The 12560-nt window shown below is 54.1% G+C and overlaps 3 protein-coding genes across 4 annotated transcripts; 2 read left to right on the forward strand and 1 right to left on the reverse strand.

Moving 5' to 3' along the window:
* Positions 1-48: 48 nt before the first annotated feature.
* B3GALT4 (beta-1,3-galactosyltransferase 4) lies at positions 49-7499 on the forward strand. The gene is made up of 3 exons (XM_030315228.2): positions 49-534; positions 730-3199; positions 5923-7499. Exon 2 carries the CDS (start codon positions 753-755, stop codon positions 1902-1904), a length of 1152 nt encoding a protein of 383 aa, XP_030171088.1. The 5' UTR covers positions 49-534; positions 730-752; the 3' UTR covers positions 1905-3199; positions 5923-7499.
* On the reverse strand, positions 2446-10320 carry WDR46 (WD repeat domain 46). Its single transcript, XM_030315227.1, has 15 exons — positions 10182-10320; positions 9864-10076; positions 9674-9754; positions 9426-9538; positions 9223-9310; positions 8998-9059; positions 8629-8733; positions 8389-8539; positions 8131-8266; positions 7838-7937; positions 3588-3901; positions 3345-3439; positions 3076-3171; positions 2814-2927; positions 2446-2719 (listed from the first exon to the last, which is right to left on the reverse strand). Exons 1-15 carry the CDS (start codon positions 10248-10250, stop codon positions 2618-2620), a joined length of 1839 nt encoding a protein of 612 aa, XP_030171087.1. The 5' UTR covers positions 10251-10320; the 3' UTR covers positions 2446-2617.
* Positions 10321-10476: 156 nt separating this feature from the next.
* Positions 10477-12257, forward strand: PFDN6 (prefoldin subunit 6). 2 transcript variants are annotated; one of them, XM_030315231.1, is made up of 5 exons: positions 10477-10569; positions 10938-11086; positions 11333-11403; positions 11501-11625; positions 11860-12257. In XM_030315231.1, exons 2-5 carry the CDS (start codon positions 11023-11025, stop codon positions 11987-11989), a joined length of 390 nt encoding a protein of 129 aa, XP_030171091.1. In that variant the 5' UTR covers positions 10477-10569; positions 10938-11022; the 3' UTR covers positions 11990-12257. The 2 variants fall into 2 exon arrangements, with proteins under 2 accessions (XP_030171091.1, XP_030171090.1); XM_030315230.1 differs by lacking the exon at positions 10477-10569 and adding an exon at positions 10772-10789.
* Positions 12258-12560: the final 303 nt, after the last annotated feature.

Below are 12560 nucleotides of genomic sequence, written 5' to 3' on the forward strand. Positions count from 1 at the left end.
GGTGTGAGGTAGAGAAAACACTCGGCCTAGAGGGGGAGCCTAAGCCAATTTCAAGACAACCAAGGCTCTCGGGTTAGCGCGTGGGGCGGTGTGGCAAGTGTGAGCACCACAGGTCTTGACCAAACCTAGGTTTCTTAAGGAAAAAAAGTGGCCCGCGGAGACCCGGAGAGTTGTGAGCTTCCCCTACCGAGGCAACCCTATAAATCGCTGACCCGGAAGAGCTGGGCTCCGCAGCAGAGCGAGGGGGCGCTTGCGTACTTGGGGAGGGAGGCCGCGGCTGGTAGGCTGCCCCGCGCCCGCCTCTGCGTACGAGGCACACTGATCCGAATCCCATTCGCGGTCGCACAGAAGCCCCGCCACCGGTACTTCGCTTGCCTCTACGCTTCCGGGAAGGCGGTGTGCACGCGCCACTACACTCTCCGAGGGAGGAGGGCGGGACCCAGCCGCCACCGCGGGTGGAGGAGGGGCGACTGGCGCTGTGGCGAAACCCCGCCATGGAGCCGAGCTTTGGGACGGCGGGGCCCCGACGACAAGGTAACCTCCCCCGCAGCTCCGGCTGTGCTACCCCACACCCCCCGCGGCCGCGCCGCCTCCTGGGCTTAGGCGCCCCCACCCCGCTGCCGGCGCCGGTACTGGCCGCGCGCTCCATCCCAGGCGTGGCCGGTTACGGACCCAGATCACGGAGATCTGGGGCTTCCGCACTCTAACCGCCCCCATCTTTCCCTCTAGGTCCCTTCTGATTACGCCACACCATGCCCCTCAGCCTCTTCCGGCGCCTTCTCCTTGCTGCCCTGATGCTGGTGATTATTTGGACCCTTTTCGGGCCCTCAGGCATCGGGGAGGAGCTGCTGAGCCTCTCACTGGCCTCCCTGCTCCCGGCGCCGGCGTCCCCAGGGCCGCCCCTGGCCCTGCCCCGCCTCCTGATCCCCAATGAGGAGGCATGTGGGGGTCCCGGCGCCCCACCCTTCCTGCTCATACTGGTGTGCACGGCCCCAGAGAACCTGAACCAAAGAGACGCCATTCGGGCTTCGTGGGGCGGGCTGCGCGAAGCCCGAGGGCTCAGGGTGCAGACACTCTTTCTGCTGGGAGAGCCAAGTTTGCGGCATCCCACCAGGGAATCCCACGAGATCGACCTGGCACGAGAGGCAGCGACTCGGGGAGACATCTTGCAGGCGGCTTTCCGGGACTCTTACCGGAACCTTACTCTCAAGACTCTCATCGGGCTGAGTTGGGCATACAAACATTGCTCCATGGCCCGCTACATCCTCAAGACGGATGATGACGTGTTTGTCAACGTCCCTGAACTGGTATCGGAGCTGGTTCGGCGAGGGGGCCGTTGGGAACAATGGGAGAAAAGCATGGAGCCTCCACGAGAGAATAAGTTTGAAGATGAAGAGTGGGAAGAAAGGTCCATCTTCAGGGGCCAGCCAATGCCTCTTTTGTACCTGGGCCGTGTGCACTGGCGGGTGCACCCCTCTCGGACACCAGGGAGCAAACACCAGGTATCAGAGGAGCAGTGGCCTCCCACCTGGGGCCCCTTTCCACCCTATGCCTCTGGCACAGGGTATGTGCTGTCAGCTTCTGCCGTGCAGCTCATCCTGAAAGTGGCCAGCCGGGCACCCCCTCTACCACTGGAAGATGTCTTTGTGGGGGTAAGTGCCCGACGAGGAGGCCTCACCCCAACCCATTGTGTCAAGCTGGCTGGGGCCACCCACTACCCCCTGGACCGGTGCTGCTATGGGAAATTCCTGCTGACATCCCACAGGTTGGACCCCTGGAAGATGCAGGAGGCCTGGAAGCTAGTGGGAGGCTCTGAGGGAGAAAAGACTGCACCCTTCTGCTCCTGGCTCCAGGGAGTCTTGGGCATCCTGCGGTGTCGGGTAATAGCCTGGCTTCACAGCTGACAGTGTCTGGGGCCACAGCAGAGTGAGGAGCTCAGGGTCTAGCCAGCACCCCTCACAGCCGTCTCTCGCCCAGGCCCACGGCAGGGGCCCTAGCTGGCTACAGATGGCCACTTTCCGCTATCAGATGCTCAGTCTATCACTGAAGATAGAGAAATCGAGGGGCCTGGCCTGCCAGCCCCAAAGATGGTCACCAGGAAGAGCAAAACAATGCTGGGGTTGTTCTCTCCAGCCATAGGAGAGGGGCACAAGCTCCTCAATAAACTTGTCTCTCTACCTCTTCGAGTACAGCGTGGTCGTCACCAGGAGTCCAAGAACACATACCCGGGGAGCCTGGAGGCTGCCAGACCATGCTGGATGGGAAGGACCTCTCCAGGGACATGGGAAAGAGAGGAGGAAGGGCCCTAAAGAACAAGGCTAAGGCTATAGTGACGAGATATGAGGTGGGGGTAGAAGCAGGACACCGTGACCCCTCAGATCCTAGAGTAGTCCCATGCTGGGCACAGGGAGGGGAACAGGTCCTGAGAATGATCTAGACACATTATCCAAAAAAAAACCCACCTTCTTCTTTAATCCCAACCCAGCCCAGGAGCCAGCTGTCCCTACCCAGCTGGGGAAGGGGCATACTGCCCCCTCCTTATTCTAAGGAATAGGGTCATTTCCCCACGGGCAGTCGTGGGGGAAAGTGTTGCTCTCAGGCCATCCTTGGGCACGGCTCAGCGCAGAAATCTGTCCAGGGCAGATGGTCGGGCCCTCGTGGGCTTGGCCTTCTTCTCTTGCTTCTGCGGCTGCTGCTCAAGGCTCTGTCGGACTTTATCCTGGGTGGTGAGAGGGCGGCAAGGTGAGAAGTGGCAGGCTGGCAAGGGCAGAGGCCCACGGGACGCCTGGTCCACCCCCCCAGTGATCATTTACCCGGTGCTCCTCATCCATGACCTTCCTCTTCCTCTTCACCAGGCTTGCTGTAGAACTGCGGCCCTTCTGCTTTGGCTTTGGCTGGAAAGGAGCCTTGGCCTCGGGGTCGTAGCCCTAAGAGAGGAGACAAGGGTAAAATCCATAAGAGCCTCAGAGACCAGGAACCGTGGCAGTACCATGTGCTGTGCCGTACTTCTGGGGACATGGCACGGGGTAGGCTGTGAAGGGGGGAAGGACCTGGGCACTTGGGCCTGATTCATACCAGCCTCTCTATCCGCTCCTTCTTTTCTTGCTCCAAAGAGATGACATCAACCTCTGCCAGGGCTCGTGGGTCCAGACAAATGAGCTCTGCAGGTACCTGGAGTGTCATGGAGGGACAGGAATGGGTAAGGAACCATAGGAGCCACAGGAGGATGATCCAAAGAGGGACAGAAGCCAGGGGGCTGCTGAATCCCACTCTTCCCAAGACCCCTGGGGCCATGGGGAGCTTTTCCTACCTCTAGCCCAAACCACATGCAGGTACATGCTCACCTTCTCCAGCAGGGCCTTCACCTCCCACTCCTGGCGCTGCTTTTGGCTCCTGTAAGGATTACTCTCCAGGCCATCAAAGTTGGGCTCAGCAGCCCCTAGAAAGAGGGAGAAGCATGGAGCTATAAACAGAACCAAGTCCAGCCGCTCCAGCCCAACCAGGCCCTTTTGCTCCTGGCTATCACAAGCCAACCCACACTTCCATCCAGAGTTCATTCACTGGACCCCATCCTCTGGCCCACTCACCAGGTACCAGCATGCTGGTGATGCCCCCAGTGTGCCCCACCCCCAGCACATCTTCAAAGGGGCAGAAGTGAAGGCCATGCACATGGCCTGAGAGCCGGTGGGTGAGGTAAGGCTGCTCCAGGGAGGGCAGGCTGGCCTTGCCCTGCCCCGCCCATATGTTGACCACGTCACCCATGCCTGCAGCCAGCAGTCCCCGCTGGGAAAAGACCAGGTGCCCTGCTCCCTGGGGCAGGGTCCGAGCACTCAGAGGCTGGAACGTCCCTCGTAAATCAAAGATCTTCAGCTGGTGGTCCAGGCCAGAGGTGGCCATGTACCTGGTAGAGACGGGGAGGTCAATTAATCTGCAGTGTGGGCTTACTGTGCAGGTCTATAGCCAAGTGCAAGCATAAAGTCTCGGTGGGGAGAAACAATTTTTATTTCCCTTTTACAGATGAGGAAACTGAAGCTCAGAGGAAGATAAGTAAGAGTGAATGGTAGAGCTAGAATTCAAGTCCAGCCTGTCTCTTTAGTGTCTCTTCTCCCTCTTTTTTTCTTTTAATATTTTAATGTTTATTCATTTTTGAGAGACAGAATGTGAGGGGGGGGGCAGAGAGAGGGAGACACAGAATTCTAAGCAGGCTCCAAGTTCTGAGCTGTCAGCACAGAGCCCAATGCGGGGCTCAACCTCACAGACCATCATGACCTGAGCTAAAGTCAGACACTTAACTGAGCCACCCAAGCGCCCCATTAGTGTCTGCTGTCTTAATCAAAGGGACAGTGCACACACCCATCTGTACCTAAATGAGATGTTCCACTGTACCCACAGGGAGTACAGTGGCTCAGCAAAGAGAAGGATCAACAGCAGTGATCAGGGAGGACCTCTAGGAGCTGTTCTAGGTCATTCTCAAGAAACATAGCAAGTACAAATGAATTAATATCAGAGTGTGGAGATGGTGAAATGGAAGCAGAGGTCTGTTTTTGGGATCAGTGGGAAATGTCAGGAGGATCACAAGGGGACAAACAGCAGGGGCTCTTTAAACTCAGACTGAGGACCCAGAGTCCCCAGCACTGCTCTCCAGCAATGACAGACCACAACTGGAAGATTGTGAGGACCTGAGAAAACCTTAGGAAGTAATGAAGTAATAAGCTAGGAGGCCCTGCCCCACCCCCCCTTTCCCTGGAAAAAGGGAGGGCAATCCTCTCAAGGAATCGTGCACTGTAGTTTGTTTTCCAAGGTTGGAGTTTCTATGTTCATGATGTTCCTCAGAGAGGGAGGCTAATGGGCGACCAGCCAGGCCAGGGTATGTAAGTTTGCTAAGGGGCCACAGACTCTCTTTTTAGCCTTGGCTATGAGCCAAAGAAGAGGGTACCAAAGGACTCCTATGAAAGGGACTAGCCTAGTGATGGGGCTGAATAGAGGCCCAGCTGGACACTTCTCCTCACAAGACAATCAGGGCCCCAGCTGCATCAGATGGAAAGACCATCAATGCAAACCAGGAATTACGGAGGGCTCCTGGGACACAGGTCACACCCTTCAGTCAACCCACAATTCAAGGGAACATACTGGCTTCTCTCCCCACACATACCTGCCTTTGGGATCCCCTGCACAAATACCAGCCCACTGACCAGAGGGCATCCAGGCTACACTACCATGCTACTAACCCTGCAGAAAACAGTCTAGTTCTAAGAATCCCATCCAGTCCCAATGCCAGCTTCCAGAATGCCTCGAGGAAGCCAGTAAGCCTCATCTTGAGCCCCTGTGGCTTATCTGAGGTGCTCTTGAGAAGGACCAGAGATTAAGCAGAGTTGGGCCAAGATCAAGGACCAGATCAAGGACCAACTCAAGGTGTTGACCAAATCTCAGGAAACTACTGATTAGGCCTCAGGCACAGCAGCAGCTGACCAAAGCAGTCTAGGGAAGGCAAACGACAACATAGGTTCAATGGCCCACAGAAAGCATTCTCCTAAAGCCAAACTGGCACAAATACAGAGTAAAAATGGTTGAAGCATATCTCTCGGCCCCTAAGGTACAACTACGGGAGGGCAAGGGGGTCTGAGCATCTGGAAAGTTTTTATAAGTTGGGGACTACTGGGCTATTCCTTTCCCAGACTTTTTAAAAAAAAAATTTTTTTTTTAACGTTTATTTTTGAGAGAGCATGCAAGCATGCAACTGGAGGGGCAGAGAGAGACAGAGAGAGACACAGAATCCAAAGCAGGCTCTAGGGTCTGAGCTGTCAGCACAGACCCTGATGCGGGGCTCGAACTTGCAAATTGTGAGATCATGACCTGAGCTAGGGTCAGACGCTTAGTGACTGAACCACCTAGGCGGCACCCCCCCCTTTTTTTTTTTTACAGACTTTCTTTGAAACGATTTGAAAATAAAGTGATGGAGTTCACATTTCATGTACAAGATTCCTGAGCAGCAGTGTAAAAGAAGGAAAGCAGATTAGTCTGCCAGCAGCACCCGGGACTTGCCAGCAGGAGGAACAATCAGAGGCTGGAAAGTGTCTGTGAATATCACATGTGTTCAATAGGAGGCAGCAAGAATGGACAGAAATGGACCTCAGAGAGGCCCTTGAGGGGAAAGCAGCCAGAACCTCAAAGGGGAGCATGGGCAGTAATGAAAGGATGCCACCAAAACAAGCAGTAGAGCCTGGGCACCCAGAAAGCACCCAATCAACAGCAATTTGGTTCCTGCCCTTACTGATGGCTGAAGATCACAGGGCAATGGAGCTAGCTGGAGGTGTCCAGTCAAATTCTGGGTGACTGGAAAGTGTGGCAGAAAAGGAGCAAGCCTGGAGGAACTCTGGGGAGTGGGGTGACCTATCCCGCGATGGACACATTAAATCTGGGGCAACAGAAGACAACTTAGTAGGAACTAAGCGTGTCTCCTGGCTAATCGTTTCCATCAACCACAGTCCTGTTTCTGAACATAAAGTAGAATACTGCCCCATGACAGGCTCAACAGCCCATTCACCCTTGTACCCCCAGAACCTCAGCACAGAGCCTAGTCCGCAGCAGGTGCCCAGTGAGTGCCTGACAATGAATTAAGAGGAACATCCACTGATCTCGTTAGAGGGAACTCATGCGGAAAACAGTACACCAGGTCCGCACATATGTACGCATCAGACAGCACAGCTGGGCAGCTGCAAACTCTCAGGAGAGGCAGCAATTCGAAGCAGGCCCCCTACTCCTACCCCTCACATCACCAGCCAGAACTCAAGAGAACGATCATCTTCAAGGATGCCAGTGGTGAAAGCCAGTGCTCCGTACTCCCTGGGCACCACGCTAAACCCTACAGGCTTTAACTCGTGTTGACACGGGCCGCCTGTGACAGCCTATGAACTAAGCCCAGGGCTTGGCAAACTACAGCCCATGCACCAAACAAATCCAGCCCACCACCTGCTTCTGTACAGCCCTGGAGCTCCAAATGGTTTTTACATTTTTAAGTAGTAGGAAAAAATAAAAAATCTTTTGAAACAGGTACAGGAGATTCAAATTTCAGTGTCTGCAAAGTAAGTTTTACTGGAGCACAACCACATGCTTTCATTGGCTTCTTCTGGGGCTCCTTCTGCACCACAAGAGCACAGGAGAGAGGTCAACACCAACACCACATATGGCATCTCATCTCTGCACCACTGTGGGCACACCACAACTCACAAGGACACCATTATAACTGGACAACGTTTCAAGCGCCACCTATCTCACGATCTGTGTGAAAGAGGTTTTCAAAGACAAATAGGTAAAATCTCTTCCCAGATCAATGCTAACAAGCATTTGCAAATGAGTTTGATGACTTAGAATACTGTAACTTTTAACCTTAACTGAGCAAAATGTTATCCTCAAAAAGAGGAATCCAGTTCTTCCCATCAGACCTGTATTACAAAAATGCTATATTCAATTATTATATTCTAAGTTTTATTGCCTAAAAATTTGTGACGCTTTGTTTTTTCTTAAGTACCTACATAACATGCTCGAATTTCCCTCTCGGCTAGCAAAACCTAAAGTCTTTCTATTTGGCTCTTTACAGAAAAAGCTTCCTGCCGCTTGAGCTAGATACTCATCCCCACTCTTAGAGTGATGAAAGAGTGTGTGGCACACAGAGGTTATGGAGTGTGCCCATGCTTACGTGGCCCGTCAGTGGCTAACACCAGGATTTAAATCTGGGCAGCTTGACTGCAAGTCTATGCTCCTAAAGGCATACTGCTTTCTACACTCTTCTACCCAGCGGCGACCTCCCCAGCACCTCATGACCAAACAAGTGACTTACGTGCCTGTAGAATCTACTGCCACAGCCCGGACCCCTCCACGATGACAGAGAATCTTTGCCAGTGGCTCCTTCATGGCTGGACTCCATAAGGACACAGTCCCTGGATGTGAGAGAAGAGGAGCTGAAGTTATCAACAGGCGCTAAGGGGATTATACCTGGGAAAGATGGGGTCTCAAGGCCAACAGGTATCAAGAGAGAGGAATAGGGGCTATCTAAAGGGATGTGCAAAGTGCAAATATAGAAGCAAAGCAGGTCAGGATGATCAAAGAGTCAAAGCTCAGCTAGAGACCAACCGTTGCCGTGTCCGAGATGGATAACGGCATTGTAAGGGTTCTTAGTCATGACATCCAGCCGTCCAGCCCGAGCATTCAGAGCTGCCACGATCTTTCCCACTGACACATCCAGGTAGGTCAGAAACCCTGTCTCTGACTGAGAGAAAGAGAGAGATCAGAATGAGTCCTGATTGCCCTCTGTCCTTCTAGTGGGATCCCAGAGAAGAAGCAGTCTTCTCAAGGGCTGCCGCCCAGTCCCCGTGTTCCATTGCCACTCACGGCCGTGGCCAGAAGGAAGTGAAAAGGCAGGAACTCAAGCCGTGTGACACGGTCACAGCGGCGGATACAGTGGAGCTCGATGCCCTGGTTGTCATAGATGTGAAGCCAACGATTCTGAGCAACGGCAAACAGTGCCTCTGAATGCAGAAACCTGGGAGGAAGGCAAGAGTGGTTCAGTGGGATGGGGTCAAGGGACTGTCATTCAATCGAGAATGGGATGCCTCACCCCCCCCCACTGACCGGATGTCCCGCACTGCCTCCATGACGTTGATCTCGCACATGAGCCTCTTTGTTACCCAGTCAAGGGTGGCCACATGACCCCGGCGCCCTCCAAAAGCCAGGTGTCTGTTAGAGGTGGGGAACAGGCAGTGTCAGTGCAGGGAAGCACCGTGACTCAGACCATCTGAGGTATGCCCCACACCAGCCCCTCCTCTCCAATGAGACATTTTACATGCTCAACCTCACATGCAAGCAAATCACAGGACCGCCCCCCTCCCCCCCCATACACTGGCCTAAACATACACTGGCCTGGCTGAGGTGAACATGGCTGAAGTATTTAAGGAGATGCAACCATATCCTAGTTCAAGAGTCACTGACATCCAGCCTTACCTTCCAGTTCGGGAGTAATTCAGTCTGTAGGGTCCAAACTGCCGCAAGTTCAAATCAAAGTGCTAGGAAAGGGAATATCATTAAAAAAGGGGGGGAAAAAGAGAGAGAGAAAGAAAGTCAAGAAATAACTGGCTCCTTTCAATAATTCCCTCTTGTAGTCCCCACTTCCGTCTTGCTCTGCACCACCAATGTAGCCAGTAGCCCCTTTTCCAATCTCAGACTCACCTTGGCTGCACTTGCAATATCCACAGCCTCCACAATGTCCACCTGGCGTATCTTTGCCGTGTCCTCCCCATCCTCCCCTTCCAGAAACCTAGGAGTATTAGCAGTAAAACTTCCTAATATGAAGTGGGTGTACCAGCGTGAAAATGATAAGGGACAGCCCCATAAAGCAGGGCCTGGGGAGGCCCACACGAGAGTCCACTTACCCGGGTTCCTCAGCAAGAAGCAGCTCAGAGCGAGCAGCTTTAATGCTTATTTCCTGTTCCTCAGCTTCAGCCACTTCAAGTCGGCTTCGGGTTTTGGATTTCGAATGCGGCAGCTATAATATCGGTGGTGGAGAGGTGAGAAGAACTGGACATTATGTAGGATTCCGCGAGAGCCACACAGCCCCCCTCCATCCCCACTCATATACTCTCGGGCTGCAACCCTTCCCCACTCTCTGGCTGGTCCTCACCTTTTTGGATTTGTCAATGCGACAGAACTTCTGAGCCACCTCTACAGGGACGGGGGCAGGGCCTGGAAATGGATCCTGAGCCTGGGGAAGGAGGTAATAATTAGAAGACAGGCTAGGGCTGACCCCCAACCCTCGCACGCGTAAAGTACAAGGCGACTTGCCCCACCACCTTATCAGGTCTCAGGCTCACCCCGGACAAACTCCGCTGAGGCTCCGGATTCCTCCGCTCTCGGGGTTTCTTCGGGAGCTGAGGCTTTTTGGAGAACCGAGACTTTTTTGGGATGTTAGTGTTCTTTGGCCTCTGGTGGCGGAGCTCACGATTCCTTTTCTTGTTACCAGGGGGCCCCGGAGAAGCTCCGGCAGCGGTCAGAGTGGTTTCTTCCTCCCAGTACCTCCGGGGTTTCTACGGGCAGAGCAGGAGCTCTTAACACTCCGCAGCCCGCGCCGCGTCCCGCCCCCCGCGACCCCACAGCTAAAAACTTCTCTTCCACCCCAGGGAGGTCTCTACCTTCTTCTTGGCCTGAAGTCTGTTCTTCTTGGGCGGGACATCTCTGCTCGGTTTGGGGACTGTCTCCATCTAGCCCACCCGAACGACGATCCACGTGCAAAACTCCTCTCAGCTGTCCCACACTCGGCTTGGAAACTCCCGGAAGTCGGCCGGCCCTCATCCAATCAGCGCCGTACCAGATCTGAAGCCTTCTAAGCGCCATCTTAAATGAGGGCTCTTGCGCGCGCGCTCTCTCCCTCGCGCTCGCGCTCTCGCTCTCTCTCTCTCTCGCTCTCTCGCTCTCTCGCTCTCTCGCTCTCTCTCTCTCTCTCTCTCTCTCTCGAGGGGCGGGGCTGGCGTTGGCCCCGCCATCTGGAGCAGCAGCGTATGCCCGAGTAATGAATGAAAGGTAGTCTGAGGCTGGGGCCCAAGAAACAATAGTTTCCCTTTCCGGCTTCGTTTCCCCATCTTGCCTAAACCTTCCCGAGTCCAGTCTTTTTTGGCGGAACACCATTCATTAAACCTGCCCAAACTACAGTTCCCGATATGCGTAGGAGGACAACTTCCGGCACCCTCTTTTCCCAGCATCCTTTGTTTACTTCCAGGTTTAGTAATAGTGAAGGGAGAACGTGAGTAGGGCTGGGTTACGGTTGAGGGGTTTGGGGGTCTTAGCCTCAGCCGCCTTCCCCTGGGACCGGGATAGAGTGGCTCTGCGGGACGGGGAGAGGCTGCGGTGCCCCGGGAGGGTGTCTCTCAACAGTGCTGTCATTTCCGCAGGCCAGGCCAGAAAGGGGAGCTTGAGTACCTCCCAGAGTGAGACCCTGCGCCCCTCTCCCGCTCCCCGCAGGCCTTCGTCCCCGCCATGGCTGAGCTAATCCAGAAGAAGCTACAGGGAGAAGTGGAGAAATATCAGCAGCTACAGAAGGGTAAGGGAGCAGGGTCGGTGTGGCCTCGCCCCAATCCCTTCACTCACAGTCCAGAGCCAAACCAAGATAATGTTTCTGCCCGAGTCCCTGCGGGCAGCTCCTTCCCCCATCTCAATGCTCTTCCCCACCCACTGACCAGCCGCCTCGTCCTTGCCTACTTCCTCAGCTCCATTTTGTTCTCTCCAGCATTGGGGTCAGGCGGCACATTTGATGTTGCTAATCAAACCTTTCCCCCCCAACCCCCAGACTTGAGTAAATCCATGTCAGGGCGGCAGAAGCTTGAGGCGCAACTAACAGAAAATAATATTGTGAAGGAGGTGAGAGAGGGATTTGCGGGGCGGGGTGGGGGTGGGGGGGGCGAGGAGGGACCTATACTGGCAGTGATTGATCATTTATGCCCCATCCCTCCACCAGGAACTGGCCCTGCTAGATGGGTCCAACGTGGTCTTTAAACTTCTGGGTCCTGTGCTGGTCAAACAGGAGCTGGGAGAGGCTCGCGCCACAGTGGGGAAGAGGCTGGACTATATCACAGCTGAAATGTGAGTCTTTCTTCCACCAGCCTGCAATGCACCCGACAGGGCTGGGGGAGAGGGTTCCAAAACCATTATAGTGTAGCTCCAGAGTACCCCCCTCCCCCCGGTTGTCCAGTTCCTCCAAACCCTCCCCCAGATCTCAAAGTTCCTCCCCATCAATCTCTTCCTTGCTTTCATCACCTTCCTTAGTAAGTCCCATTAATTTCTCCTTATTTGCTTGTCTCTCTTGCCTCTCTTCAGTAAGCGATATGAATCGCAGCTCCGCGACCTCGAACGGCAGTCAGAGCAACAGAGGGAGACCCTGGCTCAGCTGCAGCAGGAGTTCCAGCGGGCCCAGGCAGCCAAGGCAGGGGCTTCTGGGAAGGCCTGACCCCGTGGTGGGGGGAGGGGGAGGGGAGGGAATGAGGCAGCTCTAGGGTCTATTCTGTAGCTAATAAAATGTGAAAACACCTGGCTGTTTTCTGACCAGCCACTTCTGTCATAATTGTCTCCCATCCGTCCCCCGGGCCCCTTTCACTTTATATATACACCACCTATATTACTCCCTCAGGTCCCAAATTCTTGTAACTGGAATCTCTCTGTGGCAGAGTAATCCTTTCTTCTTTCTTGAGAGTAAAATCTGAAATGTCTCAAACCTACTTCTTGCCTGTATGTGCAACGCTGAATTCTCCCTTATCTTGGGTGGCAAACCCCTTTAAGAAACACGGGAAGGGCATTTGCATCACAACAGTTGTTGGGAATGTCAGTTCAATTGCCGGACTCACAGTAATCTAAACAGACCGCAGGGTGAAATGTGGTGACCCTCCTTGCTGTGATTTCTTGCCATCTTCCAAATAGCCCTGGCATCTCTCGTCAGTCTCTTTCTGGAATGTGTTTGAATGTAGCTTAGACGGATTTGAAATCCCAACATGGAATGCTCCAAGTTTAGACAGTATCCACAG

This window comes from Lynx canadensis, chromosome B2 (assembly GCF_007474595.2).
Source record: "Lynx canadensis isolate LIC74 chromosome B2, mLynCan4.pri.v2, whole genome shotgun sequence".
Classification (NCBI taxonomy): domain Eukaryota; kingdom Metazoa; phylum Chordata; class Mammalia; order Carnivora; family Felidae; genus Lynx; species Lynx canadensis.